General features: G+C 38.1%; 1 protein-coding gene across 1 annotated transcript in view; it reads right to left on the bottom strand.

Moving 5' to 3' along the window:
- Positions 1-5425, bottom strand: part of SRRM4 (serine/arginine repetitive matrix 4) — a 188571-nt gene extending 183146 nt beyond the window's left edge. Inside the window, exon 1 of the mRNA XM_075835462.1 lies at positions 4937-5425. Coding sequence (XP_075691577.1) covers positions 4937-5067 — 131 coding nt within the window. The 5' untranslated portion in view covers positions 5068-5425. The remainder of the gene's footprint in view (positions 1-4936) is intronic.
- Positions 5426-18195: the final 12770 nt, after the last annotated feature.

Raw genomic sequence — 18195 nt, 5'->3', positions numbered from 1 at the left:
GATTCTTTAAAAAGCTTTATGTATAAAGGGGGCTCAGGAATCAAGAGAGTCCTAAATAACCTACTTTTATCTCCCAAACAAGACATAAACTTTCCTTTGACAACTGTTACAGAGCTTATTATAATGTAAATTGAAGAGGCAGGTTTAATTTTGAATATATTTTAATACTTTCTACTGTTCATTATTACACATTATTATTATTATTATTATTATTATTATTATTATTATTATTATTACTGCATCAGTTTCTTGGAAAACAACTAAACACCCATAATAATATTATTATATAATTTAATAAGTCCTTTATTATATGCATAGTCACCAAAAAATTTCCATCATTCAGTGTTTGAAAAAACCCAAAAACCTTATAAACCAGGTGTACCTTGTGGGCTTTGTTCACATGTAGTGATTATTACTATGATCCAGCTAAGAATGTTGGATTTTAGTTGGATTGTAGTAGTAATCACTAGATGTCAATGGTAATAATGATCAGACCCAGATATGATCATTATGTGAACTGACAAAGTTTCCGAACTAATAATCATAATCACTATAATAGTAGCTTTTAGCCAGTCATTTGAAGGTAATCTCCACTATGAGGAAGCGGGTCATTATTTTGCTAGAATAGGAAAAAAAAATTCCTTGCAAAATCAGTTATCTCACCATCTGAATGGCACAAAAATTACTATGTGAATCCTGCCTTAGAGTTCCTCAAAAAAGCTTGCTATACTGTATGTAGGAGTCGTTTAATAAACCCATAAATGTAATTTTGATCTGTTTTACATCTGTATCTACTTTTACCATTATTTAAGGCAACATGATGCATTGCCAATTGCGTCCACAGCTCATTTTGTTTCATTCTGTCTCTAACATCATGTCCACTCTCTATCTGAAACTGAATCTTTCTAAAACTGAGCTCCTTGTTTTCCCACCATCTACTAACCTCCCTAAACCTGATGTCTCTATCTCAGTGTGTGGCACTAACATAACTCCTGGGTAGCACGCCCACTGTCTTGGGGTTATTTTTGACTCAGATCTTTCCTTTACTTCACACATCCAATCACTTACACGCTCCTGTCACTTTTCTAACTGAGGAAACAGCCAAAACTCTCATTGTCGCTTTGATTCACTCTCGTTTTGACTACTGTAACTCATTACTAATCTATCTTCCCCTCACTAAACTCTGCCCTCTCCAATCTATCCTTAATGCAGCAGCCAGGCTCACCTTTCTGACCAACCCCTATACCAACGCCTGTACCCATTGCCAGTCACTGCACTGGTTGCCCTTACATTTCAGAATTAAATTAAACGTATTACTCTCACCCAAAAAGCTCTCCACAGTGCTGCACCTCCTTACATCTCCTCCCTCATCTCTGTCCACCACCCTACTCGCGCTCTACATTCTGCCAACAACCTTAGATTAACATCCGCCATAATCCGAACCTCCCACTCCCGTCTCCAAGATTTCTCTCGTGCTGCACCCGTCCTCTGGAATGCGCTACCCCAGACAGTCAGATTAATTTCCAACATCCACAGTTTTAAACGTACCCTGAAAACACATATTTTTAGACAGGCCTATAACATTCCCTAATCTGACTCCTTTCCCTGCCCCCCCCCCTTTACATTAGTCATCTGAACTTGACCCCTTCATTCAGCAGTATCGCCCACACACCTTGCACCCTAATGCACTTCATGTCGGTCATACACAGATACTGGCTGGTGACCGGCTCACGCAGCTTTATTTGTACTACCCCATATGTAGAAAAGATGGTTGGACCATTGCACTTAACAAGCATTTTTTACACTTTGTATGTCCCTTATTTCCTCATAGATTGTAAGCTCTTGGGAGCAGGGTCCTCACTCCTCTTGATTGAATTGTAAATTTGTTTTGTCACTATGTAATGTCTGATATTGTCTGTACGTGTTCCCTCTGTATTGTAAAGTGCTGCGGAATTAGTTGGTGCTATATAAATAAAGATTATTATTATGCTGTCCTCTAACACTAGCACATAACATTGCCATGCACTTTATTTGATTTACTGAAGCGTGGATAAATCTGTTGCCTTTCTCAGGTCATCTTGTGCTGAGATTACAGAAACGAAAAGCAAATTTAAAAGTTTGAGAGACCTTCATTTCACATTCACTTTTTTCAGTGAACCTTTTTACCTCCAGAGAAATAGTTCTGACAAGAGATGTACAGGTTGTGTACAGCTTTCGAGATTTCAATTACTTAATTTACTGTAGTTACATACAAATACGATTTCTTTTTTTTCTGAAGCATATACCACAGAACATGAACTTAAGGCAGCAACCCATCCAAAGAAGATTAATATAGGCCAATTTTCTTACACTTTTATATGCCTATCATATAAAAGTTATATTCAAACAAGCATGTCTTCCTTTCCAGCTGTGTCTTAGAAGCATTATTGTGGTTTTAATACCCTGACCAATTATTTCATACTGTGTTAATGATTGTTATTGTAAATGTGCATTATAATACAAATGTCTTCGCAATTTCTACCCACTTTCAGGCAATAATTAATGGTCAGCCTTAGTACTTGGTGAGGGATTTAAGAACAAATTGAGTAGGCTCTGTTATCTAGCAGTAGGCTTATCTAGCTGTAGACAGGGGTGATATATTTAGTATGCCATGGTATAAGCACACTTTTATTGGCACGGAGGAAGCAATGAGATTTTTGTTAGAATATGGCATCCGCTGACTTAAATCATTATGGGACATGCATCTTGTCGGTTGGGTGTCCGCCAACTGCAAGGTCTATAGAGCTATCTAATCAGCAGTGTAATCACATAAGAGAATGTGCAAGACTTACTGGTAGCAAAGTATATAATTACATTTTCCAATGTTAAGGGAAAAAAAAGGTCACCTAGAATCGATTCACAGTCACTGCTCTTGGGTGCCCAAACTGCTGTGCAGAGCAGCGGTCTGTAATTTCTCACTTGAAGTCCTAAATTTGTGAATATTTGACCTTCTAACCTCACCTTGTGCACTCATTGGAAACTCTCATCCATATTACCAAATCTCTAATGATATATATTGTTTCTTGGTGACATTATGCCACGATGGACAAGTTCTGTTGACCTGTGAAGGCTAAATTATATAGGGAATAAACCCTTTCACACTGATGATAACCTTTTACTACAACATCACCCTTCCCAAGGGAGAATTATTGGTAATGTATGAGCTATTGTAATGAGAAATACAGTAATACAACCAGTATTACGCATAAAAGTGCATGTGCAGAGCAGGATCCAAAGTGGTTGTAGTGACTCGGATGGTTTATAAGTCTTAAAATCCACTCAAATTTTAAGAATGACGAAATGTCAATGTATTTCTACTTCAAGGTTCTTATTTGTTTGAAGTTCTTACATTCTTTGTTGCTGTTGCGGCTGCTTGTCGTCCAATGGTGGACTGGCAAGTACACAAAGAATGTCATTTTAAATCTTAGAATTTTCTTGAACTCCTTGCCTCCAAACCCTTATTTGTGAACTAAGACGCACTCAGTTTACTGTCAATATTTTTCTAACGTTAACAAAATGATTTACATTTCATTAAACAATACAAGTCATGATTTAGGTTGATGCAGAGAGCACTGAAATAAAATTGCTTGCTTCATTGAAAATGCAAACACAAAAGAAAGTAATGAGCGCTGTGCAAAGAAAGTCTGGCATTTGATTTCAATAATTCATTTCTATCCAATATGTTAACTAAGTAGTCCAGCTGCATCAGTGCGTATATAGAAAGCTATCATAGAGGGAATTGGAGACACAAGCTCAGCATAATATAGGCATACTGAATGCATATAAATAAATAAAAGCTGCGTTATAGTAGTATGACTGAGAAACAGTACACCATAGAGCTCTCAGCTAACATATGATCACTCTGTCAGGAGCAGAATGCATGCCAATAATAGCCAAGAATACATATTTAACTTCAATTCAGTGTATAAGTAGGATTTCTCAATAAATAAATGAACTATCCTGTTGCATACTTTCAGAGGAAGATGGTTAAGGACTGCACCAAGACCACTCATTGGTAATGTCTTGCGGGTTTATTATAAGATCTTTGCAGATCCATATAAAGATGATGGGATGTATAGTGTGCACCATGATTCATTTATTTTATAAGGTTTTTTGCACATTTAACTACCATAATAATTGCTAATAGAGCCAAATGATAAGTGAACTAAGTTATTAAAACAAAAGTCCATATATTGTGATTTAGGGTGATCTATTTGATTTTCCAGGGTGAAGATTCTCCACTACCAGGTTATTCTCTTCTTAAAGACTCAGTAGGATAGAAAATTATTGTATTTTGGCTCATCAGTTTATATGTAAGAATGTATTCGCCAAAATAAAGATTTTTCTAATGATCTGTTCATCTTAACTTGGGATAACAGTCATTGAAAAGTCTCTGTATTTATTATTTGCAAACACCTGAAACATCTAATAAAAGTTTACCTTAAGCTATTGGAATTGTTCTATGAAGTGATAGCTTACTAGTTACTTACTATCATAATAGGAGCTAAAAATCAGACCATGACTGGTCCTCAGGAGGGGTTCTCTTCTCCTTTCACAGAGAACGCCAGTGCATGCAGCTATCACTTGTTTGGACAAAGAAACTGTCTCAGTAGGATGGAGCTAGTTACTCAGTGTCAGGGTCCCCTATGTGGATAGATGTTGCCAAGCCTGATCAACCTGTACTTAAACCAAAATACACAACATTGCATTGACAGCTCCTTACTCTTCACAATTCTTCCTATATACAATATAGTATTCACAATCTATAGACTTTCCAACCATCAGTACTTTGCTAGATACAATAATGAAATAGAATCAAATAAAGTATCACATTGCCTCCTGTATGCAGCTCCAGCTCTACTACTACTACTTATACTACTACTCCCAATAGTCCTACCTTGATAGCGGCTTCCGAGAGGTGATACTGGCAACGATGATGCTTTCCCTCCTCGGAGTGGCCACGGCTTTAAAAGTCCCCATCCAGAACTTCTCAAAAAGCTGCTTCTCCCCTTGCTGGATGCTAGCCATAGTCACTGGAGAGCAAAGAGCTGGGCAGATGTTCTCCTGCCAACCCCACCGCCCGGCGTGAAGAGATCTGGAGCTGTCCAAATGCTGAAAGTACTGACTCAGCTCAGCCACAGGCAGGGATGTAGGGGAGGAGGACTGCTCTTTCTTCACCTCCTCCCCCTGACTAAGCGTCTGGACCAGATTGAGATTCCTGGCAATGCCAAACTACAGTGGCTTCTGCTATTAGATCCCACACCCTATACCATTTGGTGGAGGTATGAGGACCATATTACAAGGATGGAGCGGTCACCACATCCCTCCCCTTCTCCAGGATTGGATGGGCAAGGCACAGGGAGGATGACAAGTGTATGCCAATATGTATGCATGTGTAGAAAAGTCTAGGCTCTTGTTTTGTCTTCTCTTGTACTGTGACGTTTATACAGGGGCTGGCAAACACCCTCAGTCTTTCCCTCCCCATGATTCCTTTATTCCACCTCCACCCACTTCTCCCTCCCTTCTTTTGTATCAGAAAAAAAGACAAGTGCTTGCTTCCCAGGCCTGACCTATCTGCATAACAAAAGCCTCCAGGGCAAGCGTGTGCCTGGCAGAATGGTTTAAGGTTCAGTTTTGCAATGACCCAGAATAAATGTGGAGCACAAGAGGGTGTGGAATACCAGCGATCTATTCAAGGAAGAAACTGCATTGCAAACTCCCCCTTACTAATAGAGCTCTCAGCAAAGGAAGACCTGCAGACTGTCTATACTATTCAGTAAATTAATGTGACAGACACACTCATACACACACTCAGAAACACACACACACACATACACGCACGCACGCACGCACTCAGAAACACACACGCACACACACACACATACACGCGCGCACACACACGCACACAGACACACACACACTAGTGTAAACTGTGTATGTGTGTCTTATCCTCTGCACACATGTTGCAAAGCTGCTATGAAACTGCTATGTTATATCACACAACCTCAAACTGGCTGTACACATTGCAATTCCCACTAAAGATTTTTCCCTGATTGGAATTCCTATTTTTATTTTATTTTAAAGAAATATACGTGAATAAATATATAAAAAGGTTTGTATTATAGAAATATTGTATTTTTCCATTGTCCTGCGTCTCCTTTTCTCAGTTCATAGTGAAGTAGAGTAAATGCTGTGACCATATTGTTTTCACTAACAGTTGAGAAAAATGTTCATGCATGAATGATAACTATTCTGACCAATGAGGCAGATTTTTACCAGTTACAACCACTGTAATCGTGTTTAGTACCATATATATGATTGTATATTCACGTGGGGCTGTAATGGTGTGGCAGGGAGCTGCACTATTAACGCACAGTGAAAAATGCAGCAAAACCGCCTTTACAATAGTCTTTACATCTATGGCCAACTTAAATGAACAAAATGATTGCATGAATCAGATCCATGAATAATCTAACCTAGAGTATAATCCGAACAGTTTTTAACCCTACTTGTATCTATATATATATATATATATATATATATATATATATATATATATATATAGATATATATATCTAGATATAGATATAGATATATATATCTATATATATCTATATATATCTATATATATATATATATCTATATATATATATATATATATATATATATATATATATATATATATATAGATATATATTAACCCTGTATCTCTATGTGTATATAGTGAGTTCAAAGTATTATAATGAACTGTCAGTCTGGGGAAACAAATCCTAAAGGGGTCGTACTGGATTAGAAAAACATTGCAGTTTTCTTCCAAAAACAGTGCCACAACTGTTTACAGGTTGTGTCTGGTATTGCAGCAGAGCTCCATTAAAGCTAATGGGGCTGAACTGCTGTACCACACACAACCTGTAGGCAGGTGTGGCGCTGTTTTTGGAAGGAAGTAGACACTTTTCTGTTTAATCATGTACAACCTCTTTAAAATGTTTAATTGAGTCCTCTGTATACATAATGTCAGCTAAATGTATATGAATTCTGCACATTGACTCTTGTGACCTTAGCTGTAAATTTAGCCACCTTGCATTTCAGAATCTGAATTTCAAAATCCTATGAGTTGCATACGCGTTTTCAATACAGTATAATCCATACAAGTCCCTTTATTACATACATACAAGTCCCTTTATTACATACATACATTCATGGACATGCACTCTGTTCCATTGCCTCAACCTCTAAGCTTTATGCGGTTTCCTTACCATATAGTCACATACACTATTCACTCATGCATTATTAACACCGTTTCCTTTAGAACCAAAATGACCGTCTCTGTTCATCTGACATTATCGTCTAAAGGTTTGTTTTATTAATGAAAGTCATTAAAAGATTGTTAAATGAGGAGAAATCTTGGAATGCTAACAGTGATTAATCTCCTCTGTAAGTGGATGAGTCAAGCTCTTCTCTCTTGTTTGTGAAAGCACCACCTATCCCCTTGTGGCTCCTCTAAGCTTCTCATCGAGTAGTTGTTTGATGCTGTACCGATTCCATCCTTAGGCTACACATGTCTTAAAAAATGCTGTGTTCATTGCATTGACATTATGGGACTTTAAGGCACTATCTGTTCTATTAAAGTAAATGCTTTGTTACGTCATATTTTTCCTGTATTTTACTATTAATATAACATAACTTTTTTTTTTCTTCTGACAGAATCAGAAGCTATTATTTCTACAAAGTCTTACGGTTTACTTGCACATAGAATTTCTCTTTTTCTGTGATGCAACAAAAAATACTCACAACAATAATTGCTATGGGGAATATGATTAGATGAATTCATTCCAGTCAATATCCAACCCGCATATACTTTTCTGAACATATCTCTATTATTACTATAATTTTAGCTTGTAAATCAGCGCCAGATTGGAAACCGCAGTTACAGCAAATATCAAGGTTCTTTTCTGCTACAATGGGAATAATTTTAGATTGGATGACTGTTGATAAAGATGTATATATCTAGCCTAAGGGCTGATGCACACAGAGTAACCATCAGGCAGTACAGGTGGTACAGCCTTCATGAGCCCAACCAAATAAGGGGCCCGCTTTGTGTCTGCCACGCACCATCATTGAATTGAATGATAACATTATTTTTGCTTGAGCATGTCTATAGCTCAGATACAGAGAAGAACACATACACAGCATATACTGTGAACTGATAATTGCAATACTAATATCTCGCAGAATCTCCTATAGCTTAAAAAAAAAAAAAGCAAGGATTTACAGCATGTCGTTTTATTAGGGGCATTCGATTAAAATTCCCTATTTTAACACATTTTAGATGAACTTACAAACAATTAACAGCACTGCATCAATCCATATGACTTGTGCTGCTCACACTCTAATTTCTGCCTAACATACGCACTTGTAGGGTCAATTTTTTAAACATGTGGGAGAGGGGGCCTTGACCAATTTACTGTATAGTAAAGACTACATCTTCAGGGCTTCTAGGGGAGAACACGATACTCCTTTAGAGCACACAATACTGAAACATATGGACTGCAATGGGAAACACAATGCAGTTCCGTATTGGGGTCCGTAATTTGTATAGACTTTCTCATAATGCTTTTACTCTTCATCAAAACAATGTCCCTATAGTTCACCATTAGGTGGGATATTCAAATATTTCAATAAGCTCGACAAAGATCCCATTAGGCTGGATTGAAACGTTGCCTGCCTGTGGGGTGATTAAAACACATCACCGTTTTCATCCACTACTTTGGAGTGCTGTCTCTTTTTTTGCTTTCTGTATTTCCAAGGGCTCGTAGCCTGAGCTTAGGAGGAGTTGCACCCACCACTGGAGCTGTGCTGTTTTACTATTTTCTCCAAATAATTCAATAGGTTTAGGCTTTAAAAAAACGCAAATGCAAAATGGACCATCTTGATAGATTTATTTGTAAAGCCAGTGGTTCCAATGGTGATTCAATCAGGACTCCACCTTGACAGACTGTAGAATTATTTTTTTTATCAAGCTTAAATATTATTGTGCTTGTTCTAGTAACTTGGTTCATAAGCAACAAAGATTTTATATACAGTATAGAAGTAAAGAGCTGGCACACACAAATATGTATATATACACAATTATTTACAATAATAATAATAATAAATGGTATCTATGGGATAATGTGTAACTGCTCTTTTGGAGCTGCTTAGGGGCAATTCTAGCAAAGGAATGCAAATATTAATTTCACCACCAGTGCCCCCAGTGGACCCCAGACGAAGGCTGTGCTAAAAGGTACGATGATGTTGGCACCATTCCGGTTTTGTTATCCACATGGGTATGTACTGAGGCATGTAACTTTGCTCCATATTTCTCTAGTGATGCACTTTTTTCAAAGCTCTGGTCTTATACACACACTTTATAAGTAGATCATATTCTTACAGTCTCCTATTTTTGTTCATATTTGCTTTGTTTCACTGAAAGATACTTTGTTTATGACATATATCTACGGTATATCTATGTGTGGATTTATTTGCTTACATGTATGATATTGGCATTATGCACTTTAATATGTAGACATACTCTTATGGCTATGGACATCAGTAAACCAGTGTATTTCAGTCTGGTGATGGCGCCTTATCCATTGTGTTACTCTTTTTATCTATTTATCTTACGTGTATTACAATAAAGATTTGTGATATCTTTTCAGAACATTGGTGCTTAGACTCATGGCTTTGTAGGTTTATAGATTTAGTTTTGGTGGGATGCACCACTTCACTGGTCTACATACATTAGCGTACCTATGATAAATATTTGACATATAATCACATGCATAGTATTCTTGTATGCCTGCTGTTATCTACATATGAATATCAATAATAAAGTATAGTTCACTTAATTGTGGCAGCTGGATTCGATATGCATGGTCCCTTGCAGATTACCTGGGCAATAACAGCCGATCCGCAGCAGTTTCAACAGCTGGACCCATGGCGATCCAATGCTCGCCGGCATTATCATTATAGTTGGTAGTGAATGGAATGTTTTGACTGCTACCAACCTGCTGTTCTTCTTTTCCGCTATCAACGTAGTGCTAAATTCATACCACTATCAGCATATGTCCTGATAAAATCTCCGGATGTATATGCAGACATGCACTTAGACTTTGATAAACAAATGTATGCCAAAATGGTGTTTTTTTTGGCATGTGTTTGGCAGGAATACATCAGATCCTGTAGCCCCAACTCTATTGAAATGTACGTGGACTGCATTTTTCAATTCCACTGTATAAAAAAACAACAAAAAAAAACCAAGGGGCATATGATTCTTTTTTGTGGCAGCCTAAGGCAAACGTATGCAACTGTATGCATGCATATGTGTGGCCATACGTTCATCGGGACCATTTAAAACGGATGTAAACAGCAGTGTCTTTTTAGCCAAGATATTTAACATTGCTTGCATTTTGTTTAGAAAATGTCATAATTGCCATTGACATTAATTTGATATTTTTGATACTGAAATAGCATGCACTACCATTCACTACATTGTGTAATGGTTTTTATTCCATTTTTTTTATACTGTGTAGAAAAAGCTTAGTGTGCACTAGTGCAGACAGTGACACCTAGAGGACATTATTGTAATTTGGAGTATCACTGCACTGGTAGTAGTATATACAGTATGTATATACTGTATATCAGTAAAGGATTAGTAGGGAAAAGCCATATGGAAAACTGTTGCTTTTCCACATTGGCACATGCACAGCAATATTATTGAAATGGCTAAATGAACAGCTATACTGTATATTCTTGCATGTTCATAAGTAATCTATATTAATTGTTATTTAGTACTGTATGTTACATAACGGCAAGTGTTCCCTGTCTTAGCAATCGACTTGTATAATTTAATTATTCTATCCTTAGTAGTATATACAGTGAAGGAAATAAGTATTTGATCCCTTGCTGATTTTGTACGTTTGCCCACTGTCAGAGACATGAACAGTCTAGAATTTTTAAGCTAGGTTAATTTTACCAGTGAGAGATAGATTATATATAAAAAAAAAAAAAAAGAAAATCACATTGTCAAAATTATATATATTTATTTGCATTGTGCACAGAGAAATAAGTATTTGATCCCTTTGGCAAACAAGACTTAATACTTGGTGGCAAAACCCTTGTTGGCAAGCACAGCAGTCAGACGTTTTTTGTAGTTAATGATGAGGTTTGCACACATGTTAGATGGAATTTTGGCCCACTCCTCTTTGCAGATCATCTGTAAATCATTAAGATTTCGAGGCTGTCGCTTGGCAACTCGAATCTTCAGCTCCCTCCATAAGTTTTCGATGGGATTAAGGTCTGGAGACTGGCTAGGCCACTCCATGACCTTAATGTGCTTCTTTTTGAGCCACTCCTTTGTTGCCTTGGCTGTATGTTTCGGGTCAATGTCGTGCTGGAAGACCCAGCCAAGAGCCATTTTTAATGTCCTGGTGGAGGGAAGGAGGTTGTCACTCAGGATTTGACGGTACATGGCTCCATCCATTCTCCCATTGATGCGGTGAAGTAGTCCTGTGCCCTTAGCAGAGAAACACCCCCAAAACATAATGTTTCGACCTCCATGCTTGACAGTGGGGACGGTGTTCTTTGGGTCATAGGCAGCATTTCTCTTCCTCCAAACACGGCGAGTTGAGTTAATGCCAAAGAGCTCAATTTTAGTCTCATCTGACCACAGCATCTTCTCCCAATCACTCTCAGAATCATCCAGATGTTCATTTGCAAACTTCAGACGGGCCTGTACATGTGCCTTCTTGAGCAGGGGGACCTTGTGGGCACTGCAGGATTTTAATCCATTACGGCGTAATGTGTTACCAATGGTTTTCTTGGTGACTGTGGTCCCAGCTGCCTTGAGATCATTAACAAGTTCCCCCCGTGTAGTTTTCGGCTGAGCTCTCACCTTCCTCAGGATCAAGGATACCCCACGAGGTGAGATTTTGCATGGAGCCCCAGATCGATGTCGATTGACAGTCATTTTGTATGTCTTCCATTTTCTTACTATTTCACCAACAGTTGTCTCCTTCTCACCCAGCGTCTTACTTATGGTTTTGTAGCCCATTCCAGCCTTGTGCAGGTCTATGATCTTGTCCCTGACATCCTTAGGAAGCTCTTTGGTCTTGCCCATGTTGTAGAGGTTAGAGTCAGACTGACTAATTGAGTCTGTGGACAGGAGTCTTTTATACAGGTGACCATGTAAGACAGCTGTCTTTAATGCAGGCACCGAGTTGATTTGGAGCGCGTAACTGGTCTGGAGGAGGCTGAACTCTTAATGGTTGGTAGGGGATCAAATACTTATTTCTCTGAGCACAATGCAAATAAATATATATTTAATTTTTACAATGTGATTTTCTTTATTTTTTTTTATATAATCTATCTCTCACTGGTAAAATGAACCTAGCCTAAAAATTCTAGACTGTTCATGACTTTGACAGTGGGCAAACTTACAAAATCAGCAAGGGATCAAATACTTATTTCCTCCACTGTATATATATCTAGTTTAGTTGTGGTGTCAGAGATCAGATTTTTTTTTGTCAAAGCCAAATGTCAAGGCCACCTGCAGCCAATGGCATAAAACATACTTTTCATGCTTATTGAATTCATCAGTCAGAAAAGAGACAAGTCAATACTTGATATGGAAGAATACTCAGACTTACAATTGCTTTGTGTGACTATGTTGGTTATTAATATATGCACAACATCCATGTAGAAATATTTGACCTTGAGTGTATAACTGTCATTTTTCTTCATTACTCTGACTATTTTTGCTGTTGTGTCTGTTATACAAGCAATGTTCCAGCCTTCACAATAGGCCTGACTTTCAATAGTAACCCACATGAACAGAAAGTGGTGTCTTTAGAACTTCAAGTGTCTACTTATTTAGCAGAGTGTGCATGGACAGCAAGAAATACATTATTTTATGAGTGAGATGAGTGAAAATATTTTCTTGGTTTTGGACTGCAATATTTGACAAATACAGAAAAAGTTAAAATTTGTTGGCGACACAACCCTTCTGCATAAGTCACAGGGAGGCACAGGAAGGAAGCAGCTATCACCATAGTCAAACCCTATCTAGTGGTACTGATATACAAATTTAGGGCTCATGCACATGGGCCGGGAGCATTTACGGCAATGAACTGAGGCCACATGGCTCTTTAATTCAGGCTGTGTCGGTGTCGAATAGTATGTATGGATATACTCAGGGGTGGGATTCAAATTTTTAACAACAGGTTCCCTGTTTTTCGGACTAAGAAATGCGGGGGGGGGGGTGGGATCACTGTGTTTTGCGGTGTATCGCGTCATTGAAAATGATTCTGATAATAAAATAAAACAATTATGATATTCCAAATACCCTCTACATTAAAGTGGACTCTAAATAGAGAAATTCCCTGTCCAGAATGTTTTAGTGTGGATTGCAAACACTATTTATATAATTACATAAGCGTACAGGCCTACCCACACATTATATTAAACTCACCCATTATGTATAGGCCTATATGCGCACATTCAATATCCTAAGCGTGCTCAGCCCATTTAGAGAAGATGTCCAAAACACTAAAATAGTGATAAATAGCCAAGATAAAGAACAACAACTAATGACACAATAAAGCAAGTAAACAGCTAGCACATACCCTGGGACATGATGCAGAGCGCAGAAGGTCAAGAAAGATGAATGGCTGAGTGAATGCCTCGACGCGCGTTTCGCCCTGTGACCGGCTTCATCAGGAGGCTAAATACATTAAAACTCTAGGGGTTTATATAATAAAAGGACAAGGTTAGGCTCACCTGCGGTGAATGAAAATCGGCGCTCGACACGCCCGCCGGGCGGCGCACGCATCACAGGACGCGCCGCGCGTCATGTGACAGGAGCCACGTGATGAATCATCACCATGGCAACCCTAGACGCTGAGCGGCACTCCCGGATGCGTGCCACACCACAGGCGCGCGATCGAGCGTCTGTGCAAACACCGCAGGAGAGACAACAAAAAATGACAAAGACAAGATTAAAAATAGTAATGGGGAATTCCTGCAGCAAAGAGACCGGCTATCGATAGTTGTATATAGACAAAACAAGTATAATAAATATAAGGTAAAAAATACATATGTTCAAAAGTACGAAAGTGAGGTGTGAACAGAATATAAAGTAAAAATAAAATAAATAAATGCAGAACGTGCAAAATAGAAAGAGGACATACACCAAAATAATGGTGATGAGAATAATGTAAAACAGTGAACAAAATATATAAAAGGAATACAAGTGTTATTATAAATATATAAATATATATAAAAGTGAAGTGAAAACAAATATGATACAAAAAATATATATAAAAGTAATATAATATATGAACCAAATAAGTTAGATTATAGTACAAAAAACGTGTATATATATATATATATATATATATATATAAAATATATTATATAAAAAATCTATATGTACACATATATATATATGCATAGAACAAAAACATCATATATACATAAATTCATATAAAGTTATATACAGTCTCGCAAATGGAAAACAGGACTAGATATTATAATGTACAATATACAGAGTAGAATATACAAATATAAGATACAGTATGATTACACTAAACATATAAAACTCCACTGTACACATGATAATAGCGAATATATAGACAAAAAATATATATAGAGTTCACAATAAACACCATACACATTTAAAACATTATTGTCTTCTCCAATCCTGGATTCAAATTGAATCGGCCTTCTCCAATATATAGGGAAAATAATCCACTCGCTGCAAAGAACATACTGAAATATAGAAAAAGAATATAAAAAACAAGAAAAAAACCCTAGAGGAGATAAAATTCACGCAAAGTTACAAGAAGGGCCTAAAGCTGGTGGCCTCATTAAGGCCCAATGGCGACACAGTATTGAGTAGAGTGATCCATTTCATTTCTTTTCTCAATAGCGCCAAACGAACATCACCACCTCTACATCCCAAAGACGCTCTATCTATTCCACGTACCATAAAACCCTTAGGATTGCATGAGTGAAACTCGCGAAAATGGCGGGCAACTGGCTGAAGTTTTTCCAAATCGATAGCACTGGAAGCTGACTTAATTTTGCTAACATGTTCCAACACCCGTACCTTCAACTGCCTGCTGGTCATGCCGACATAAATGAGATCACAGGGGCAGGTGGCAAAATAAACCACAGATGCTGTATTACATGTGATGTTATAAACAATTTTGTAATCTTTGCCTCTATCAGAGCTATAGAAATTGAAAGCCCGTGGAATATATTTACATGCAGCACAATTGCCACAGTTATATGAACCCCAAGGAGGTCCCCTACTACCAAACGGGTTTGGGGGAGCACTAGGAATGTAGTGGCTAGCTGTAAGAAGATACCTCAGATTTTTTGATCACCTCCAGGTGATAGAGGGGTAACTGGGTAAGATCCCTGCCAAGTCACGATCAGTGAGAAGAACACTCCAGTGTTTCTGTAGAATATCACAAATTTTTGTCCAATACGGATTAAAAGTGGTAATGAATCTGACATTCTGATCAAAGCTGTTCTTTTTTTAGGTCTACTCACCAAAAGTCCATCACGAGTTGTATTCTTAGCTCTAAGATAGCCTCTTTTAATAACCCTCTGACTATATCCGCGGTTTTTGAACCTTGTCGTCAGATCCAATGCTTGGCGCTCAAAGTTGCTGTCACTGGAGCAGATACGCCGAGCCCTTAAAAATTGACCCACCGGTATAGACGTAGTGACCTTCGGATAATGGGCGGATGTAGCATGGAGGAGGGCATTAGTGGAGGTTTTTTTCCTAAAGATGTCAGTTGAAATTAAACCACTATCATCTTTGGTAATACAAATATCCAAGAAGTCAACACAAGTCTGGCTATAGTGCCACGTGAGCTTAACATTAATGTCATTAGAATTAAGGGAGGTAAGAAAGGAATCCAAATCAGACGTGGAGCCCTGCCAAATGAATAGAATATCGTCTATATACCTCGACCATAGGAGAATTGAGTCATGACCCGGAATATACTGAACAATGTCCCTCTCCCACAGCCCAAGAAAAAGGTTGGCATATGAGGGCGCACAAGTCACCCCCATTGCCGTACCCTGGAGCTGTAGGAACAGACGGTCCTTAAATACAAAAAAGTTATGTGTCAATGCAAAAGTAAGAAGACACAATATGTATTCAATAAGATCCGGGTCATGATTAGTTATCTGTAAAAAATGTCTTGATGCTCGTATCCCATGGTCGTGGCATATAGACGTGTACAGGGACTGCACGTCACACATAACCAGAAACATGTCATCCTCAAGATGTAATCCATCAAGACGTTGTAACATGTCTGTGGTATCCCTAATGTATGACGGCAAGGTTTCTACACATTTCTGCAGATAAAAATCCACAAATCTGCAGATGTTCTCACATAAACCTCCAATCCCCGATACTATTGGACGACCGAGGGGGGGGGGGGGTTATAGCATTTTTATGCACTTTAGGCAATAAATAGAACGTGGGTTTTATAGGGAAATCCACAGATAGACCCTCCCTCAGTTTGGAGTTGATAATTTGTGCATCCACACCACTTTGTAATAACATGTCTAATTCCCCTTTAAAAGCTAACGTGGGATCAGATGGTAATCTGCGGTAACAATGGCTCATATTAAGTTGGCGAAAGGCCTCACATTCATACATCTGTGCTGGCCATAATACAACATTACCCCCCTTATCGGCTGGTTTAATAATCACATCCTTCAGTTTTTTAAGTTCCAAGATAGCCTGCCTTTCTTTATAGTTAAGATTGTAGGATGTTCTGGAATCAGAGATAGCTTCCAGATCTTTTTTAACTAGTTTGAAAAAAATATCCACAGAAGGACATAGTGTGAAGGGGGGGAAATGTTGAGAACGACGGCACAGATGCATGGGAAGTCTGGGGTCAGTCTTGACCTCCTGTTCCTCCAATAATGAGGTAAGGGCATCAAATGCCTGTTGCTCCGCCGGGGAACACATTGAGACATTATAATCCCTTTTACCAAAATGTTTCTTAAAGAGTAATTTCCTGGAAAAAAGAGCCAAATCTTTAATGGTAGAAAAAAGATCAAATCTACCCGTAGGGGAAAAAGACAAGCCCTTTTGTAAAACATTAATCTGAGAAGAAGACAGAGTATAAGGAGAGAGGTTAATTACCTTCAGAGCCTCCTGTTTCTCTTGTCCCTTTTGAACACCCCCCTGGTCTTTCTTTTGACTGCCGGTGTTCTGAGATTGAACATAGGGTCTCCATCTCCTGTGGCCTGAGGTTTGTCTAAAAAACCGCCACATTCTTCTTCTGATACAAGAGAGGTAGAGGAGACAGAACGGGACAAGGAACGAGCTCTATCCCTTTTAATATGGCAGCGGTAGATTTTATTGGACTGAAAATCACTCATATCACGCTGAAATTTTCTAATTTTAAGATCCTGTATTTCTCTTTCCCACTTGGTTAGTTCCTCCTCCAATGCTTTATCAAAAACTTCAAAAACTTCAAAAACTTTACCAAGGGACTGCTGTATTTTATCTTTAAGGAAATCAATTTCCTTTTCCAAACAATCAAGGGCTCTACGATCTGCCCCAATGAGCAACTCAATAAGCGTGCGTGAGCACTGTGTGATGATAACAGTCAGGTCAGTGATTTTAATCCCTTAATCACCAGCCTATTTTAGACCTTAATGACCAAGCCATTTTTTACGTTTTTCCATCGTCTCATTCAAAGACAAGAGCTATACACTTTTTATTTTTGCGTCGACATAGCTGTATAAGGTCTTGTTTTTTGCGGGACAAGTTGTACATAGAATTTATTGATTAACTTTTATTAACTTTTTTTTGGGGGGAATAGAAAAAAAACAGCAATTTCCCCACACTTTTTTGCAACCTAAATTTAAGCCGTTTACCATGTGGTTTAAATAACACAATAACTTTATTCAGTGGGTTGTTGCGATTGCAACGATACTAAATTTGTATAGTTTTTGTATGTTTTACTACTTTTACCCAGTGAAAACACTTTTAAAATTATTTGTTTTTGTGTCTCCATATTTGAAGAGCCGTAACGTTTTTATTTTTTCGCCGATGCAATTGTAGGAGGGCTTTTTTTTTTGCGG

This window comes from Rhinoderma darwinii, chromosome 1 (genome assembly GCF_050947455.1).
Source record: "Rhinoderma darwinii isolate aRhiDar2 chromosome 1, aRhiDar2.hap1, whole genome shotgun sequence".
Lineage (NCBI taxonomy): Eukaryota > Metazoa > Chordata > Amphibia > Anura > Rhinodermatidae > Rhinoderma > Rhinoderma darwinii.
Note: the sequence above shows the minus strand (reverse complement) of the source record. Positions and strands in the feature narration are given on the sequence as shown.